General features: G+C 38.5%; 1 protein-coding gene and 1 non-coding gene across 2 annotated transcripts; one reads left to right on the forward strand and one right to left on the reverse strand.

The window, feature by feature from the left end:
• The first annotated feature begins 1,327 nt into the window (after window positions 1–1,327).
• On the forward strand, window positions 1,328–1,399 carry TRNAP-CGG (transfer RNA proline (anticodon CGG)). The gene has a single exon. It is a non-coding gene; the product is annotated as a tRNA-Pro (tRNA).
• Window positions 1,400–11,055: 9,656 nt separating this feature from the next.
• Window positions 11,056–14,522, reverse strand: LOC116265216 (serine/threonine-protein kinase SAPK7-like). Its single transcript, XM_031645777.2, has 10 exons — window positions 14,168–14,522; window positions 13,821–14,033; window positions 13,620–13,694; window positions 13,325–13,426; window positions 13,149–13,202; window positions 12,938–13,030; window positions 12,606–12,698; window positions 11,995–12,099; window positions 11,802–11,900; window positions 11,056–11,691 (listed from the first exon to the last, which is right to left on the reverse strand). Exons 2-10 carry the CDS (start codon window positions 13,938–13,940, stop codon window positions 11,317–11,319), a joined length of 1,116 nt encoding a protein of 371 aa, XP_031501637.1. The 5' UTR covers window positions 13,941–14,033; window positions 14,168–14,522; the 3' UTR covers window positions 11,056–11,316.
• Between the last annotated feature and the right edge of the window lie 5,111 nt (window positions 14,523–19,633).

A 19,633-nucleotide genomic window follows, 5' to 3' on the forward strand; every position in this document is an offset into this window, starting at 1 on the left:
TTATGTAGATTGGATCTTATAAAAATTTGCAAATCAACAATCCAACTCTTTTACCTCATAAACTTTTACTTGCATACATATGAAGGAAGGAATCGTTATATTATTTTATAAGCTTTTAACAAGAAGATTACACCCTTACGCTTGGTTTGATGAAAGAAAAAAAATCGTACATATAAGGCAGTGTCACTAGTATCAGCCTAAATCGGCCTGTTTGATTGGAATGAGCAGATTCAAGCACATCCGTTTTAACATTTTTTAATATCTTAAGGATTTTTTTTTGTTTAAATATGTTTTTCAGAAAATGAATTTTTTATTGTTTTTAACTGATTCCCAATCCATTCAGATGAAAATTTTAAAATGAAACGTCCTTAAAAAAGCAAAAGGAGAGGAAATTTGTATAATTAAAAAATTTGTCATTCAAGTCGGGAAGCAAACTCGGAAAGCAAAGAAAACAAAAGAAGTGGTTGGGCTATAGGGGCAAAGTTAGGATTTTTTTGTAGGAGAGGGCCAAACAGTTCATGGATCGGGTTAAAAAGAGCGACCGGTCAGGCCAAATTAAAAAATTTAATTTTTTCAATATAAAAAAAAAAAAGATTTCTGCGCTCACGAGGACCATCGCCCAGGCAGCCCCCCGTTCGGCCACTTCAATTATCCGAGGTTACGCTTATGCGTTTTCTATCTAGTTAGGTGTACCTACTTTCGAATATATTCAATACGTCACCGGACGTTCTCGTGTCCAAATTGGTGAAGGGCGTTTGTTTGGGCCCTCAACATAAAACAAGTAAACCATAAAACAAGAACTCCGGCGTTCCGCACAGCGACTTACCAAACAAACGGGATGCGCAAAGCGTTCACGAGACAGGGCTGTTCCGATTGCACGACAGTAACAAAACGAAAAAAATTTATCTAAGAAGCACATATGTACAAAATTTAAATTGAGACGGGAAAAATATATGAAGTATTTGATAACTCTAGAAAATTTTATTTCAGTATGATCTTGAAGTGCATATATTTTGCTTGTAATATTATATTTGCGAAGACGTTTATTTTTCATATTGTGTTGTTGAAACCGGGGCCCAAGGAGTCAAGCATGACGATGCAGCCATGCAGGGTGACCTGTCCCCCATTGAAATCATAATCACTTAATCCTAAACTGGTCGAATCGGGCCCGGCTGGGCTGACCCGGGCCCGACCCGGGCTAGGTTTTTCTCGACAACGACCTGACCCTGACCGACCCCAGGCCCATTTACGCGCTTGGTTTACATATATTGGTAACTGTTGTCGACAACGTTCGAAGCTGAATGTTGGTAACAGAATGCCGTTGAGAGGGCGTTTGGTCTAGTGGTATGATTCTCGCTTCGGGTGCGAGAGGTCGCGAGTTCGATTCTCGCAACGCCCCCATATCCTCTTTTTTATATTTATCGCATTTTCTTCGTTCTTCTCTGAAATGAAAACGCAAATCTTAGAGTGGGGCACACAAAATCGGAGGCATCAAAGCCTTTGATTACTGATCTAAAATCGCACAAAAAAACCAAATGCGAGTGAAGCAAAACCCATGCACCAAATCAGATCCAAGATTCAAACCCGGGGTTGGAGAATGCTGTTGCTTTAAGCGTGAAGTGAAAGTCTTAACTACATTGGATCAGTTCTTGATTCTCTAACAGATCCAAAATAGTGGTCCTGGATCTGAACCGTTTGCTTCCTATATATCTTTAGTTCAGAACCTCACGTGGAGTTACCCAAGAAAGGAATAAAGCGTTTGGGGACAAACAAAACAAAGCAGAGAAAAGTTGGTTCACATAGATTCGCTCTCATCTTTAATATCTAGTCGTACAATTCTTGCCCCTCTTTCTTGAAAAAGAATTTGTATAAGGTTACTTCAGACGGTAGGAGTCATGTCTTACTTTGGTGCGTTAAATGATGGCGAGCACGACACTTGAGTTGAAGGATATACTAGGATATGCCTCCAAACCCAAAGCAAACGATAACATTAAAAGCATGAGGGTATGACTTTAGAAGTTTTATTGAAAGGCAACTTCCCTAAGCAAACATTATATAAAAAAAACCCCTAATTAAACAAATTGACTTCTTCCAAATTTCATTCTTTGGTTCTATAAGAAGGTTAGCGTTTAAGAAATCTGGATACTTGCTGAGCGTTTACGGCCCACGAGATTTCATGAAATGTGGTAATCTTGTGGTCATAGCGTGATAGAGTCCCTTGAGGGGCGGAGGGAGGGGGAGGGCCATCTGGGCTATGGCCCCACCCCAGCCAATTGAAAAAAAAAAGTACATTGAAAAAATTTAAAATTTTTAGTTGTGTCATGTATTGTTTGAATTCAAATTCAGTTTGACCATATCCAGATCCAAATGTTAAACTCTTGCCCCTAAAAAAAATCTTAGCTCCGCTGAGCCTTTACGGCCCACGAGATTTCATGAAATGTGGTAATCTTGTGGTCATAGCGTGATAGAGTCCCTCGAGGGACGGAGGGAGGGGGAGGGCCATTTGGGCCATAGCCCCACCCAGCCAATTGAAAAAAAAAATTACATTGAAAAAATAAAAAAAATTTAGTTGTGTCATGTATTGTTTGAATTCAAATTCAGTTTGACCACATTCAGATCCAAAGGTTGAACTCTTGCCCTTAAAAAAAATCTTAGCTCCGCCCCTGGTCTCTTGGTAGAAGAAATGTTAATAAAATCTGTTTATGGAAAGATCATATAAAAAGTTGCATTTGCAGTAGAATCATTTTATATTTTGAAAACTATGAATCCGGAAAGGAATTTTAGGCAACCCAAAAGATTTTGTTGAAAGAAGCGATAATTAAGCAAATAATTGTTTGCAACTTGGAACAAGAAAGTCTTAATTAATCAAACGATAACAGTCGTTCAAAATTTGTAGGGTTTAGGATATAGAAAACTTACCCATGCAAACAACCGAAAAAAACTTTTTAAGATAATCTTTTACTTATTTTTCGTTTAAGGTTTTAGATAATTGTTCGCTGTTAATCTTTCCTTTGCCTTTTCCTTTTTACTTGACATTTTTCTGATAACCACCTACCTTTATGAAAACGACCCAAAGAAACTTTAAGATAATAATACGGCAAGCCTTAAGATTTTATTTAATGTTTTCAACTTGGCAACTTCACATTCAATTTCTGTTTCCTGCTCACGACGCACATATAACGGCATCAATAAGTTGCAGACTTGTTAAATATTAGACTTTTAGACTGGGTTTCAGTTTTCACACTATTCATTTTAAATATTTTTCGCTTTTTTTTTTTTTTTACAATATGTCTTATAAGAGACGTAACATTTACATTCAAAGCATTATATGAATCAATAAAAACTGTCTTCTTTAGGTGTGCGCATAGGGTTTGATAACCAACGACTAGATATGTTCATGGTATCTCCTGAAACTAATCTGAGATGACAAACTAAATGAAAAACAAATAGATATCAACATTGTAGTGTCAATGCCTTAGAGAGATTTAGAGCGAGAGATGAGCAGCAAAGGAACCAAAGCTTGAGATGAGAAGCGAACGTACACAAACAACAGGATCGGAGATGAGCAGGGATGTCAATATATCCGAAGACCAGATATCCGACCGAACTGTTCAAAAAAGATCGGATATATATATATATATATATAATTCAAATTGCGTTCAGATTTAAGAAATGACATTTGGATTAGGATTCAGATGCACATAAATATCTGATGAGATTCAGATAGGATTTATCTTTAAGCAAATGTCCTACATCTAAGGTTCTTATATTTTGAAAATTAGGCCAAATTAGGCTCAAAATTCAGATCAGATTCGGATATTAATGTGAAAATCTGATTGGATTGTAAGAATTCGGACTCAAATATGACTTTCTTTGTTCATATCAAAATCGAACATGGGGTTTAGTGCCAAGCAAACTTGACTATAATATTATAGACATTAAGTGGATATCTAAAACAGAATGGCACGCTGATGGGTCCATAGCTTGATACTTAGCTCGATTAGGAGCTAGGGGTTTTCTTCAAGGAACTGGTGTAGACTATACAAAAACATTCAGTTCCACCGAGAAGCCGACCACCGTGCCGCATAAATGGCTGCTTACCAACTGGATTCTTTCTCAATGGTGTTCTTAGTGAAAAGACTAAGTTAAACACCTAGTTGCAGAGGACAAAATGACAATTCCTTAGTAAGCTTGAATGTAGATTGAGAACCTAGTTTATTCGTTTATTTTCCAAATTTGTGAGTGGAAAAATTTTGAGGCCCACACCACCTGAAGAAAGAACGGCAGAGTTATGTTTGAAGGCCAAGCCACTTCTGAAGATCGTGCCACTTTCAGGTGGATGCATCGGGCTGATTCCGTTATATATATATATATTGATCTCCCAAGATCAAAGCGCTAAGCTGAAACCTTTCTGTTGTTAGACTTTGTCTAATCATGACTGCCCGATGCAATGCACCAGGTGTATGTGATTAAACTTACTATATCTGATGCATGCATTGGGCCATATGCTGTTATAGGCTAGAAGATTTCTCAAACCAAGCCCGGCTGTATGGAGAAATCTATAAATGTCTCTCTCTCTCTCTCTCTCTCTATATATATATATATATATATATATATATATATATAGAGAGAGAGAGAGAGAGAGAGAGAGAGAGGGTTGCACAATGGCAGGCATCACAAGTATTGTAAACTGCTGTTATATGTTTATATGTTTATATGGTTATAAACTTATAAAATTGGGTATATAACAGTTACTTGCCTAATGCCTACTCATGTTATCAGTAAGATTGTAAAATCTGAAATAAGACAAAAATATACCTATGACATGGAATAACAAGCAAAAAGCTTTATAAAACATGGTTTATATTAAATCAGTATTCATGAACTGATTGGTTGTTCACATTTTGTTAAAATGATCTTTCACACAAATTTAAGTGGTTTAGTTAATTGTCTCCTGTCCAAATGAGTATTGCATGCAAGGCGCGTGTCTTATTAGACATGTGTTGGCGGCCATCCGCATTCACTTTTTGTGGGCTTGTACGGGCAATTGCCCACACCTGCTTGGATCATTGTAAAGGGAGCTGGAGTGGACTGTTTTGGGTGAGCGAGAGGGTCATCCCACCACCCGAAGCGAGACCCGAAGGCCCCTCATTCCTCCTGCCTTTGGGGTCTTGAGTTGCGTCGGTGTTAGTGATAGAACGGTGCACTCTTTAACTTGGATGTCGCGCCCTGTCACCTTAAGACACAAGACGCTCATGAAAATCAAACTAGAGACCTACTTTATAAAGGCTTTTAACCTGACCAGTTAAGCTATGTCCCTTGAAGTAAAGCTTTGACATTTGACAGTCACACATTGACAGTCACACAATGAGTTTTCTTCAGGTTTTTGAAAAGAGCATTGTGATACTGATACCCGTTTTGGTACATGAGTTGATGGGTTTCATCCAATCTCCTTTTAAAACTGATTTGACTAAAGCGGTTCTTTTTTGCTTTTTCTTGCTTGAGAGTATGCCAACCGAGGGTGGATGATTCCCTTCATCTTTTTCATTGCCCGAAGGTTTAAAAGGAAACTCTTACGAGCTTTTGACTGACGCTCATAACTGCATTAATTGGTGTGAATATTCCCGTCGGTTTACTGGGACAAAGAATTGACGTCTCCCCTCCACGACAAACAGTGAGACCTTCTTATTCAACTTTCATTAACGGCGCAATCGCAATTAATTCCAGCTAACTGGGGAACCTAAATAGAGACGCCGATTGATTTTTAATGGAGCCCATCTCTTCGAAGCTGGGCATTGACTTCACTCATCTTTTGGACGTTGGAGTAGTTGGTGGGTGTATTTTTAAAAGATTAAAAACACTTTCGTATGCTTTATGAATATATCAGACAAATTCATAGAACACAGCGGAGATTTCACTCTTAAAGTGGGATCCCCATCTATGTTTTTTCGAAAAATGATTGATATCATAGGCAAATTTAGGGTTTGTTTGCATGCATTTGAATCTCTTAAAAGGGCGGGGGCGGTCAACATCCACGAAAGTTTTTTTTTTTTTTTTGTTTGAAGTACACCACACCTTGGATTGACTAAACCTTTATAAAAGTTTTACTATGATAATGGTAGACTTAAAGTCTAGCAATCTGCAGTGCCCACACCATACTTAGGCCACTGCCTTTTAACCCAACACCCAACCTGTTGTAAAATTAAGTTAAAATTTTTTAGCTCTCTTTTTCTGTGGTCGTGTCTGGAGGTTGTGACTTATATCTTCTTGGTGGCGCATTTGGGAGGAGCGCAACAACAGGGTCTTTAGGGACACTTTCTTTTTACTGGATTCTATGGCACTTCTTTTGCATGGAGATATACACTTTGCTATTCGGCTATGATGCTGTCCTTCGTTTGCTATTCAGTAACTCTGCCACTCCGTTTATCCACTTTCTCCCCACCCCTCTTATTTTGTTTTATTGTGCTGTTATTTTGTATAATTTGTTCTTTTCATTTTATTTTGTTAGTTTGTTCTTGTAGTTAGGGACTCATTGCCTCTAAATTTTGTTATGTATTTCCGTTTTATGAGCTCTGGTGTACACTCTCCCTCTTTTTTTTTTTCTCTTCCTCATACACACACATTGTGTCTCTCTCTCTCTCGCCTCTCTCGCATCGTCGCTGTTCACTGCAGCTACCACTGAGCTCACGTTGTCCTTGTTCACTGCAGCAACCATCGACAGTGCAAGTACATCACCATCCGCCATCAGCCCCAGTGCCTCAGGCCATCTTTACGTCTTTCTCTCTATCCCTCCCTCCCTCTTTTGTCTTAACATCATCGTCTGCTGCAACAAGTAGCTACTATTCTGCCGCAGCCATCACAAGACCATCCACTCCAGGTCTTCTCCGTCTCCCATTTTTGATGTCTCATTAACAGCTATTTTTCAGTGTTTTCATGTCTCTGTCTTGGTTTGGAGTTGGTGAAGCCTGTGTCGTGAGGGTTTGAGCTTCTGTTTGGATCATGTATGAGAGTTCGAGGCTTTTGTCTGTTGCCATTGTCCGATTTCTTCCTTCTTTGAATTTTTTTGTTCCTATTCTACCTTGAAACTTGGGCGCTAGTTAATCTCTCATCACATTTGTCCTTATTCAACTCAAGACCATTATTCAATTTTGGTTCATCTCGAATCTCATCACCAGCCATATAAAATACCAACGTCGAACATTTTTTTCCATAATGTCAACAAACATCAGAATGGAATTTCTTGGGATTAAAATCTTCATCAACCAAACACGTCCGACTTCTGGGATGGGGATTAAATCTCTGTTAAGCTAATTCCAGGATTTTAATCTTTGTGCTACCAAATGCTACCTCACAGAATATTCCTACTACCAAACAATATCTTAGTTACTAACAATTTTCTTGGTGATTCATTTTTCTTTTTCCGCTTACCCTCATAAAATCTGCAACAATGGATGTGGGTATGTATAATACAGTCACTAAATTAATTTTGGTGTGACCTTTGGGCAGAATATTCTCTCTCAATTTTTTTTTTGTTTGTCACGGGTTTCTAAAAAAATGCATGTTAGTTATGTTGATTAAGGGGCCACAATCCAGCAGCTTATTGGTACTGTGGTGTTATGGTAAAAGTGTGAACTACAAGCAGTGTGAACTACAAACATAAAAAAGGTAGGTATAATTTTCATTCTTTCCAATTTTTCTCTAGAGACTCGAGAAATAAAGAGAAAACTTGAAAACTTTGGTTTTGAAAATTTCCCGAAACGTGGTCTTCTCGTAAGACCTCAAAACATAAACAGTTGTTACCGATTGATTCTTAGATTTCTCAAATGCTCAAGTTGCAAAAGTTGAAATTCCTACCAATAAAACAACTTTCGTTATGTCAGTGTGGTTAAATTCCAAATTAAATGCTCTAAAAAGGACAACAAAACATCAAAAATCAAACGTTCATGCTCATTACGAGCAGAGGGTTTTAGTTTTACTTAACCAAAACCTGTTCTTATGTATAGAAAGTGGTAAAAGAGAACTACCCATGAAAGGTCTTCAAGAAAGACTCGGAAAACAAAAACTGAGATGAGGAAAGTAACTTGCATGTTTGGTGCAGGCATGAAGATATTCCAAACGTCGACATCCCTGAATTAATGGAGCTCAGTGAGGTCCATCATCTCTAGATCCTCTAGCCGAATATGTGTTGATGTTGATTATTGTCCAAAAGGAATTAATACACGAGAACGACGACCCAAGTTTTAATAAGATGGTTCTCTAGGAGAAGAGTTCCATCTCAAATTCTCAATCTATGAACAGGTGGAGACGTCTCCCTCTTGCATCAAGCGAAAGATTCATGTCTACAACCAAGATTTAACGACTGCATTCATACAAATGTGGTCCTGATTTCAACATTACTCTCCTTGTCGACCTAGCAAAAACTGAGATGAGGAAGGTTGTCAACATTGATTCGGCCAGAAAAATGTTCTTCTTGCGTTTGGATGACACCCTAAGTTTTTATACCAAGTGATACAGTGTTAAAAGTGACATAAAAAACGCGTTTTTTTCAAAAAAAATTATGAAAAAAACGTGATAAATTAAATTACCGTTTAAAACATAAAAAAGCACGTTTGTTTTTTAAATGTTAAAAACTAAAAAAACACGTTTTAAACTTTTTTGCATTTTTTTCATTTTTTAATGCCAAATAGTTTTTTTATTTTCTATTTTTTATTTGTTGCAAATCTACTTATCTTTTGATGTTTGTGTTATTAATTTTTCACGTTTTTTTCAAAAAAATTATGAAAAAAACGTGATAAATTAAATTACCGTTTAAAACATAAAAAAGCACGTTTGTTTTTTAAATGTTAAAAACTAAAAAAACACGTTTTAAACTTTTTTGCATTTTTTCATTTTTTAATGCCAAATAGTTTTTTTATTTTCTATTTTTATTTGTTGCAAATCTACTTATCTTTTGATGTTTGTGTTATTAATTTTTCACTTATTTTATTTTCTCTCTATTTTTAGTTTTTTTTAAATTTACCATATATTTTCATTTTTTTCAAACTTGTTGTATTATACGCAAGAAAAAAAATCACCGTCCAAAACATTATTTGTGACTATAACCCAATGGCGAAGCCACTTTGTGGCTGCAGTGGGCAAATGGCCACACCATTCTATATAAATTGCTTTATTTATACACATGAACTTCATTAACTTTCACTTTTTTATATATGACTGTTCTTTCAAATTTGAAATTTACAGTAACAGTGCCCCTTAGATAGAAATTTCCGGCTCCGCCACTATCATAACTAGTTTTTTTTATGAATAACACAACGAGAGTAGGGCTTTTCACTTCTTTTTACGAAACCACTTTTTGTTAAAACTGAGTTGTCCTTCTCGGATGGCACCCAAACACTCCAAAAACTTGGTTTTAAAGACAAAACTAGCTTTTGCATTGAAAATCTAGGCAAAACCAGGTTTTACATCAAAAACTTAGTTTAGGGTGTCACCCCTAAAATCTTTTCTAAAACAAATAAAATACAAAATATATATTTCCAAGTAACAAGTCAAATAGAAAAAATGAAAGTGAAAATAAAAAATTCACAATCAAGAACAAACCATGCCAATTGTCACACTTTAAAGTAATCGGACCTCGTATCGACCCGAAAGAGGTGGATTCCAATCGAATCGGCCAGTTCAAAGCTTGCTACAAGTCTACCAAACTCAACTCCGCCATCCAAAGACAAAAAGAAAAAGGTGGTCCTCTTTCATTTTCCAACTTGGAAGAGAGAAATCAGAACTTGCCATCACAAATATCTGCACTAACATGGTTGGTTTGTGACTAAGAAAAAGAAAGCAGGTGGGCCAAACTGTAGCCCTTCTGCAGAATATCTCTTTCGCTCAACCACCAATGATTGTTCAATAGGACATAAAAGTAACGCCGTAAGATCAAAAAAGAACATTCCCGAACACCATAACTCTCCACCTTCTTTCCGTTCTAAATCCAAACATGATCCAAGACTTCAAATCATGTTAAAAAGAAAAAAAACACTTCATCTAAAAGCTTAAACTTCTTTGTTGCACTTTAAGAGACCGTTTAGCACTAGGAATAAAGCGTGAGTGTTTAGTAAACCTGCTCTAAATTAGGGTAGATTCATAGATCACATGAACGAACAAGTGTCTCATGAATCTATCTCAATTTTGAGGCAGATTCTTGCCACATTCACATGTTGTTTCTAATGTCAAACAAAACAATGCATAACTATTTCATAAATATGCCCCAAAAATTGGAACAGATACATGGAACACACTAAAAAGTGTTATATGAATCCGTCTCAATTTGTTTTGGGTAGATTCATATAACAGTTTTGTTATCAAAATATCACATAGATGGACAAATATAACCATGCATTCCATGCATATGTCATACAAATTGAGACAGATTCATAAAATACTTTGAAGCGGATTCATGAAACAATAACAAACTATTCCCATTGTCGATTGTCTCTTAGGGGGTCATTTGGCAATTGGAACGCTCACAAAGTATTTCACCCCAAACATTGGAGTAAATTCATAAAACAGTAGACCTAAGTGTCTCTCTAGATATACCTTAATCTTTAAGGGAGAACACTCACAAAATATTTCATATACCAAACCGCTCTTAATGACTCATTGATAAATAAAATAGTATGTAATGACTTTATGAATATGTTTAAAAGATTGGGGCAGATTCATGAAACACCTTCAAAAGTGTTCTATGAATTGAGGATGCCGCTGAAACTAGGTTTATGAAAAAACCAATTATGACAAGATGCCGCTATTAAAAGAGAGTGAACAACCTGGCTCCTCTAGATTATTCTAAGCAAATGTCATTTTATCTTGTCGCCCAATCACACAAACCATGATTTAAGAACTGATTAAAAAAACTAAGTTGTCACTAAACTTGATTTTCACAAAATGTTGTTTTTTAAAGGTTTCATCCAAACACAACTTAAAATGTCTCAGAAAGATGGGAAGAGAACGTCTCATATGTTCTATCCGAGGCATTCTTCTCCTCGCATTGAAATGTGGGAGAGAGAAGCAAAACCAGCTTTCCATTGCAAACAAGATTAAAATTTTGGTTCCCAAACACACAATAGACATCTACGCCACCCTGCTGCCGTCGGAGTAAAATATATTTTACAACTCAACCTCCCATGTTTGTTCTTTCCTCCTCCTCATCATAGACGGCATATTCACCCAAGAACGTAGCATCGAGAAAAAAGAAACCATACAACTCAAGAAGTTATTTGCACTCATATACCAGTGTAAGAAGGTGAAGCACAGTGTCTCTGTGCTTCAGGTAACTTTGACATTGCAGCTCTTCTGTGCCTCCTTGACGTTCTTATCGTACTCATCCTCCTCATCCTCCTCGTCGCATTCCTCCTCCTTCTTACCTTGCTTCTCCTCTCCCTTGGCCTCATCTCCTTCTTCTGCTTCTTCTTCGTCCTCTTCTTCTTCTTCCACGGCTCCCCACCCGAACCCGGGGATAGGCCGTGAAGAAGGAGGGGGTGTTCTCGCCTCACCTACAATCTTCATGATATCCTCTACACTCTGGGGATATAAGTTGGGGTTGCCACGTTGGTAGTACACAGCCTGTGCTGCCTCAGTGAGCTCTCTAGGCAGGTTCCTTAGAAACCAAGGATGAGTTTTGATCTCCCTGATTGCAATCCTCTGCAAGAATCATAAAACAAAGTCCCTCTTTCACCATGCCATTGTCATTAGAGAAAAAGAGGAGCCAAAAGAGAAGCATCCTTATCAACATGCCAAGAGAAGACGGATACCCTGGCAGGATTCGCTACGAATATCCTTGAGAGAAGCTGCCTGCAATCCTGAGAGATGTGGACGTAATCTGGGATCTTATACTGTACATTCATGATGCGCTGCAGAGGCATTCAGACTCCGAAGACAGTCAGAGACACTTTCCGAGGGAGATATTGTAGAGAATTGGAAACTCTGTTCGAAGAAGGAACTTACTCCGATTGTCTTCCTGAAATTCTTGGGGTCCTCTGGATCTTCGAAGGGGTAAGCTCCGACCAGCATAACGTAAAGCGTCACGCCACAGGACCAAACATCAGCCATCTGTATACCCCATCCAAGTTGATAAACAACAATACAAGTGATGATTTAATCATCTGAAAAGTTCCTTTGTAATTCTCAAGCAAAAATTGACCAGAAAATTCTACTTGAGGATCCGGCAGGAGTTTGCTTAACCCCCACTCGCCAATCAAGAAAACAGAAAACCAAAGAGAAGCAACAGTAAATGGTCATCAAAAATGAAAAAAGGGTTGGTACTATGTCTACAGTCTCATTTTCTAAACTGGCTTCAAATAAAACTGGGAGAGATTGTTTCAACAAATCATCAGTTTTGAACAGATAATAAGCTAACAGATACACCGTGTATATGCAATGGGTTGTGGACATGTAGCTATGATTCTGAAGAATATAAGATCTCAAAAGTCTCCACCTCTCTGCGTTTGTGGCCTAAACTGAAACCGCTACTTATAAACATACCAGTATCTTCGAAGGAAGCTCCAGAGTGAAAGGAAAAGAAGAAGGGTTAGAACTACTCTGTTTCTGCTTAGTACCTTTCCATCGTATTCTCGTCGTGAAAGAACTTCCGGTGCTATGTAAGCAGGAGTTCCGACCGTAGATTTAGGCCTTGAGTGGAGCAAAGACGACTGCGCAAGTTCATTTTCCAAACCAGAAGTCAGGAAAGTAAAAAAGCTTTAGAAATTCCTCAGCAGAAAGAGAAACACCAGCGGCATATAAAAGTATGGAGGAAGGAATGAATTTCGACTTGCAGAAAGAAGGGTACAGAGAGAGAGAGAGAGAGAGAGAGAGAGAGAGAGAGAGGTTACGTATAAAAGTATGGTAAAAGGAATGAACTGTAATTGCAGGAAGAAGGGTGAGATAGGACCTTGGAGTACCCGAAATCGCAAATCTTGAGGCGAGGTGCAGGGCTACCGTCCAAGAGAGTGTTCTCCAGCTTTAAATCACGATGACAGATTTGCTGCCAATTGATCAAAACCGTCAAAATGAAGTCAAATTATTGATACCTCCGATCTGCTGAATGAAATTTTGAAGAAAAGATTGGGGAAACTGAGCAAAAAAGAGAAAACCTTACTTACCATGGAATGGCAATAGCTCACTCCTGAAATAAGCTGCTGAAAGAAATACCTTGCCTGAACGAAATCCACCAAAGAAGACGGAATTGAGGGGAGGAACCAAAAGCCAGCAAAAAATTTTGTAGAATTGGACAATCTATACAAGAATGGATTGATATTGAACGAATCAAAGCAGAAACCTCATCTTCGCTGAAACGCCCAGCGTTGCAGATGCGCTCGAAGAGCTCTCCACCCGCAGCATACTCCATCACAATCCCAAGATGAGTTGGAGTTAACACCACCTGCTCCCATAAACCCAAAATTGCAAAAATTTAGCATCTGGTACATTCGATCACTGGCTTAAGCAATTCTTTCTGGGGTTGAAGATAAAATTAAGAAGGAAACAATCAGAAGAAAAGGAAGTTGAAGGAAATAGTCTAGAGTCTATAACATGGAGGAGAGAGATATTTCTAGGAGAGATTCAATCGAACCAACCTCTTTGAACCTGATTATGTTGGGATGGCGGAGCGACCGGTGATTTATGATCTCCCTCGCCACATTCTCATCGATCTGCAATTTCGTTGCCAACAAATTAGAAGATGGGACGACATATTGTTTCTAGAAATTAGCCAAAGAAGGAAAAAATAGAGGAAACAGAGGAGAGGAGGAAGAACCAATAGATCTAGGGGGACCTACCCTGTGACCCCTTTCGATGAACTTAATGGCGACGAGCTCCTTAGTCTGCTTGTTCCTGAACAGCCTGGCGACCCCGAAGTTCCCCGCTCCTATCTCCTTCACTACTTCGTATTTCTCCATGGCCTCCCTCTCTCTCCCTCCTTCCCTCCCTCTTTCTCTCTGTCTCTCTGTGCAAGTTCTTCTTCTCCTATCGTCCACCAGATCTCACATCGCCTGAAGACGAAAAAGGTGAGAAGGCCCGATGCTTCATAAATGAATCAGAAAGAAAGCGAAGAATAAACTCCCCTTTTTTTATATTCTTTATTCATTCGTAGCATCAACCACGAAAGACGGATCCTCTTACTTACAGAGATCGATTTGAAGCACATGCATCTATGATCGGCTCCTCGATTGACTCCCTCCCACCTTTTCGTTTCCCCTCAGTTTCTTCCTCCTACCGTGGATTGATCACGTGAGAGAGAGAGAGAGAGAGTTTCAGTACTTGATGTTGCAGCACTCCCCAAGAGAGAGCGCCGTTTCAGGATGTGGCGGTGGAGCAACAGCAGCAGCAGCAGCAAGGAATCTACCTCTCCCTAGACGCACTAGTCCTGCTGCTTCTTTTTTCTCTCCCCTTTACTTCTCCTTCACCCTTCCATGTTCTCTTAAAATTCTCTTCTCCCTTGTGGTGTTCCTGCAAAACGCCAACTGCTATGGCATGTCAACGACAATTACCTGCAGTAAAAGCGGTAAAATAGGAAGAAGAAAGAGAAGAGCCACCACCAGCTAAAGCAGGAGAAATTTAGACTGGCTTTTTGTCTGCATCAGACATGCTCATGGTGGGACCCCGCCAAGCTCGTGAACCTTTTGTTCTTCGGGCTGCTAAGTGGAATATCTCTTCATTCCATATTCAGATTTCATCAACGCTCCCCAAACCCATTATCCCCCACTCTGTGAACCCTTTCTCCCACGCAGACACATTTTCAAACGTATGTCCCCACCGGCCGACCGTCCCCATTGTTGAAGATCCTTGAACTAGAAGAAGGCCATGCCGGCGGTGAGGTCCCCGGATACTCGTGTGAACGACTGGGACAAGCCGGGGCCGCTTTCTCAGGGCACCTGTTTGCCTCTGGTGGTCCATAGCACCAAAATTTCTCGCCAAAGATCTCTTCTTTTGCTGCTACGTGTAGTTGCATTCATTTTGATGGATGGTACTTGCGGAAAATAATTGTTCTGACATGTTTAATCGATTGATGAAATCCGAATCTGGACCATGCCAACGCGATTTCAACCTGCCTAATTTGGTTAATTTTTTCTAAAGCTGATCTAGACAGGTCAACTGACTCAACTCAAACTTCAGTGATCTCGAACATATGCTTGACTTGACTCGAGTTTAAAGTTCGATTTGTCTGTTAAACGAGTCGAAATAGAGCTTAAATGAAAGTTGAATGATTTAGTAGTTCGAGTTGCAGAAACTCTGACTCATTAAAATTTACTAGACACGGTTTTCATTGTGTTACTTGGAATTTGGGTTAAAAACTGAACGTTTGAGTTAAACCCCATCTGTAATCTCTCTTGCCTGAGAAGCTCGCTCTCTCCTCTCTGAGATCGGCCGGCGGCCCGCCTGTCTTGGTGTAACCTGTTGCCTCTTGATCTCTCATCTCCCCGACCATCACTCACCAATCACCACCACTGCTCGGTGTCTACCACGGGTGTTGCTCACCACCATCGTCCACCACCGGAGACCCCACCATCGATGTATCGCCGACATACCACCGCCTGCACCACCCACAATCTCTCTCTCTCTCTTTCTCTCTCTCTCTCTCTAGTTCTCCCACTCTGTCGCTGCCCATAATCTGTTGGCACACACTTTCGGCGCAAATCCCCTCTTGCACACTGCCTCTAGCGTGTGAATGAATGCACGAATCACTATTAATCTATCCACCATCAATGTGCATGTGAATATCTGCCTTTGTCTGCATCTTGTGAATCTCCGCTGTATGCTGGGATCAGTTTTCTGTCGATCATTGCTTGGTGTCTCTCTATCTTTTATTCTTTTGATTAGGGCTTTCGATTTGTCCCTTTAATTGGCAGAATTTGGGGTCTTGATTGCGATTTTGGGGTTTCAACTTCGGTTGTTGAGTGCAGATTTGAGGCTTTTGTATGGGGGTTTTGATCACCAGCAAAGCAAATATGAAGATTCTGTTTGTATGTACTAGTAATTATTCTGATGACACTTCAGATTTTCAACTTTGAGAGCCTATTTACTTCTCAGATATCTTCTAGTTATGCTTTTGTCCCTTTTGGTTAACTAGCTCGTAAATAAGGAACTCTTTTCTCTTTTTGCAAGACGTTTTTTTTCTTCCAAATGCAAGGAACTCTCAGGTAAGCTCGTTCATTCTCATGTTTATGGTGTGAGATATTGTCACATAAAATAAACAAGCTTAATATAAGTTCATAATTTTACAGGTCCTTTTTTTCCAGCCTATCATCCAGTTGAGAGCTGAAATGCCTCATACTGATCTTACCTTTCATCCTGATCTTTCCTTTTAGTAGTATAAAAAGGCTAAAATGAAGTATAAAAGAGTAACCAAGTGTAAATCTTAGATTCAAGATTTCAATGTGAATCTTTTGCCACATGAAATCAGTGAATCGAAGATTTGAGGTAATCAAACGCCCCTCTTAGTTCATGTTCTTGCCCTTCTCAGTAAAGACACAGTCTCTGATCACTTTATTATTGTTTTCTTGTTGATCGTGGCAGAGTTTGGTCCATTGTTTCTTTCAGTTCATTTCTGAGAGCTGTAAAAGACTTTAATCAACTACCCACTGATTGTCACACTCATGCATCCCAAAAGAGGAAAAACAAAAAGATAATAGATCCCACCACTTAATCAGACATAGCTCTGGAGCAAGAAGCAAAAGAAGGGGGCTGCAGCTCTCTCTCTCAACTCTCAAGAGCGATGAGATTAATCCTCCTGCTAACCTGAATAAACAACTTCCCGTTTCAATCATTGAAATGACAGAGCTTTCATTGAAGCTCACAGATTCTCGTAACCTGATACAGGCAAACCAATAGGACCAAGACGACCGACTTTCGTTGCCTATTGCACATGCAAGAACACATATAAAATTGCTGGTGTCTTCGTAGTTTAACATCCCCAATGCTTATTAAATAAACAAAATAAAAGATGCATTCTTTATCATCCCTTCATGAGGGACATTACATTAATTACTTCTAAAACCAGATCTTATGAACATTGTAAACGGAGTTTGTCTCTTATTCCCTGAGATTCTTTGGATCGCATCTGGATTATCAGAGGATACTTAGTGCCTAAAAACAATCATAATAATAATAATACAATATCTTGAATTCAAAAATAAGGATGTGAGAGGAGAGATAGATGAAAGAGAACCATGTATTCTCGTGGTTTGACCCAAAGGGCTTGCATAACATGATCTGCTATTATTTTCTTTCTCTCCATTATTGATTCGTTTACACATGTACAAGTAGATTTTACAATGGACATCTGCAAGGATCTTAAGAAAAAATAAGATGGAGAAAGAGTTAACACCAACCTCAAGTGAAGTTGTTCCTAAGAGGGTTGCGGCAATGGTTGGGGCGGAAGCTGGTAGGCGGTTAGTTTCTGTTTCAAATATTCGGAGTGTCAATTCTCTATGTTATAAGAGAGAGATTACTAACATGTAAGTTGAAGCATGGTGGAGCGGTATCCTGAGACATTGAAAGCAAACCATGTACCTTGACAAGAGGTTGGGTGAGAGAGAGCTTCCTCTCTTCTCTAGAGGTAGGATGAAATATTTTTCTTGCTTATCAAAAACCTCCTTTTGGATACTTTTTGCATGTTTAAATCCACCAGCTTTAAGGAGAGAAAATAATTGTGAAAAGAAAAATAGAAAGATAAGCAAAAGAAAAAAAAAGTACTGAAAAGAAAACAGTCCTAAAATAGAACTGGTTGAACTTGTTTTCCTGAATAAGATGTAAGCATATCTATCAATCAAATGCAGGAATATTCTTAATTAAAAAGTTTCTATAATATTTACCTTTCTGTTGTAGGTTATATTACTGGCTCATGTTGAGGAATGAATGAAGTGAACTCTTGACTTGATCATAGAGAAAAAAAAGTTGCATAATTAGAATAAAATTATTAATTGCTTGATGATTCTGAAAACAGTAGAATCAAGCAAAACCAGTGACAATTGAGGACTATGGGCCAAGCCACGTAGCATTATGGGTTGCAAATTTTCAATTCAAACTCCAATGCAACACCTTAAAAGTTTAGTCTCGTATTGGACATTGTGAAAGATCTTCAAAAACTTATAAATGAGGTTGTTGAAATGATTGGTTGTCCAGGTTCTTAATATTTGTTACACGAGAACCGAAACTACTAGGGGATAAGTTGAGATCCGTCTAACCAGGGGCTCCCAACCCAAGAGGGGGTCGAATCGTTACGGTGTATTGGTTCAACACTCGGGGTCGAATCGTTATAGTGGTATTGGTTCAACACTCGGAGTTGTCATGGTTCCTATCTTTTTTTATACTATAACTTAAACCACCTAAAGGTGAGTTGAAATCCACTTAACCAAGAGCCTGAACCTGGAAGTGGATCGAATGGTTACTTGCAATGGTTGAACTTTAATACTAATAAATGTGTGGCTATAATAAAAAGCAAAGGATAGAAAACTTGCCTTGTTTATTCTATATGCTACATAAAGACAAAATGAAGTGCTGCACTATTAGTTCAGCTAATCTTAGGCCCACTAACCTTTTGACTGAAAACCCATATCAGGTATTACCCTTTCTGGTATTTCTAATATGAGTAGAACTCTTTTTGACATTCAATCTTGTGGGTTTTAGCGATCAATTGAAATAAAACCATTGTAAAATTACATTTTTTATAAGATTAATCGCTAACTACCTTTAAAAAGTACAAAAATGATTTACTTACGTTTCTATGCCAATATGCCACTTGGTTCATGACAGAAACAAAGGAAAATTTACCTTTTTCTTGGTGTTACTAAAAGCACATTAATTTTTTTCTAGTTTGAAAGAGATGGAATGTTATCTTAGCAAACAGTGTCGCAGTTTTTTCAATTTATTCATGCGAATTTTTCCTGATTCAGCATCCAACACTTTTACATATACTTTCTCTTAAGCACTGAAAACAGTACCTACTGGTACCTGATGGGTAATAGATACCTGGCCAGACTTGGCCCCTGGCCGAGGCCCTAAAATGAGGCACCAAGCTGGCTGATAAGTTATCGTGCCGGCTGACTTGACCGAATAACTTATTTTTTAATATTATTTTATTTAATATATATATATATATAATTATACTTTGTTATGAATTATTATATTCATCTATTAAATTATATTAAAATATATCTCTGTTATAATTGGGCTGCACGGGGCTTAGGCAATAAGGTTGGGTTTGGGCTGCAGTCACAGGCTGCAGCCCAACTCGAGCCCGACTTCTTATTGAGCTGACCTGACCCATGCCCAACCCTAGTACCAGCTCAAAAAAAAAAAAAACACCCAACCGAAGGCTGACTTTTTATTATGCCAAGCCGGCCCGATACCCGCCCTGAAAAAATGAAAAATAGCACTTTGATTTGCAAGTCCAAGTTCCAACCATTGATACATGACCTTAGTTATGAATAACTAGCAACACAAAGACTCTAAAATGCTAGAATTTGCCCTAAACATCAAGTCAAACATATTAGCGGTAAAATTATGTGGGGAGTAGGCAGGAAGGCTTCACTTTGCTTAAAATACTAAAAACAAACACCACGTAGAAAAAGAAGAAGAAGAAGGAGAAGAA

This window comes from Nymphaea colorata, chromosome 1 (assembly GCF_008831285.2).
Source record: "Nymphaea colorata isolate Beijing-Zhang1983 chromosome 1, ASM883128v2, whole genome shotgun sequence".
In the NCBI taxonomy this organism is placed as follows: domain Eukaryota; kingdom Viridiplantae; phylum Streptophyta; class Magnoliopsida; order Nymphaeales; family Nymphaeaceae; genus Nymphaea; species Nymphaea colorata.

Coding starts and splice junctions, on each gene's coding strand:
- LOC116265216 (XM_031645777.2), bottom strand. CDS start 13,940: ATGGAGAAATACGAAGTAGTGAAGGAGATAGGAGCGGGGAACTTCGGG. Junction 13,695..13,820: donor TCATCGAAAGGGGTCACAGG/GTAGGTCCCCCT, acceptor ACGAAATTGCAG/ATCGATGAGAATGTGGCGAG. Junction 13,203..13,324: donor GGCGTTTCAGCGAAGATGAG/GTTTCTGCTTTG, acceptor GATTTCGTTCAG/GCAAGGTATTTCTTTCAGCA.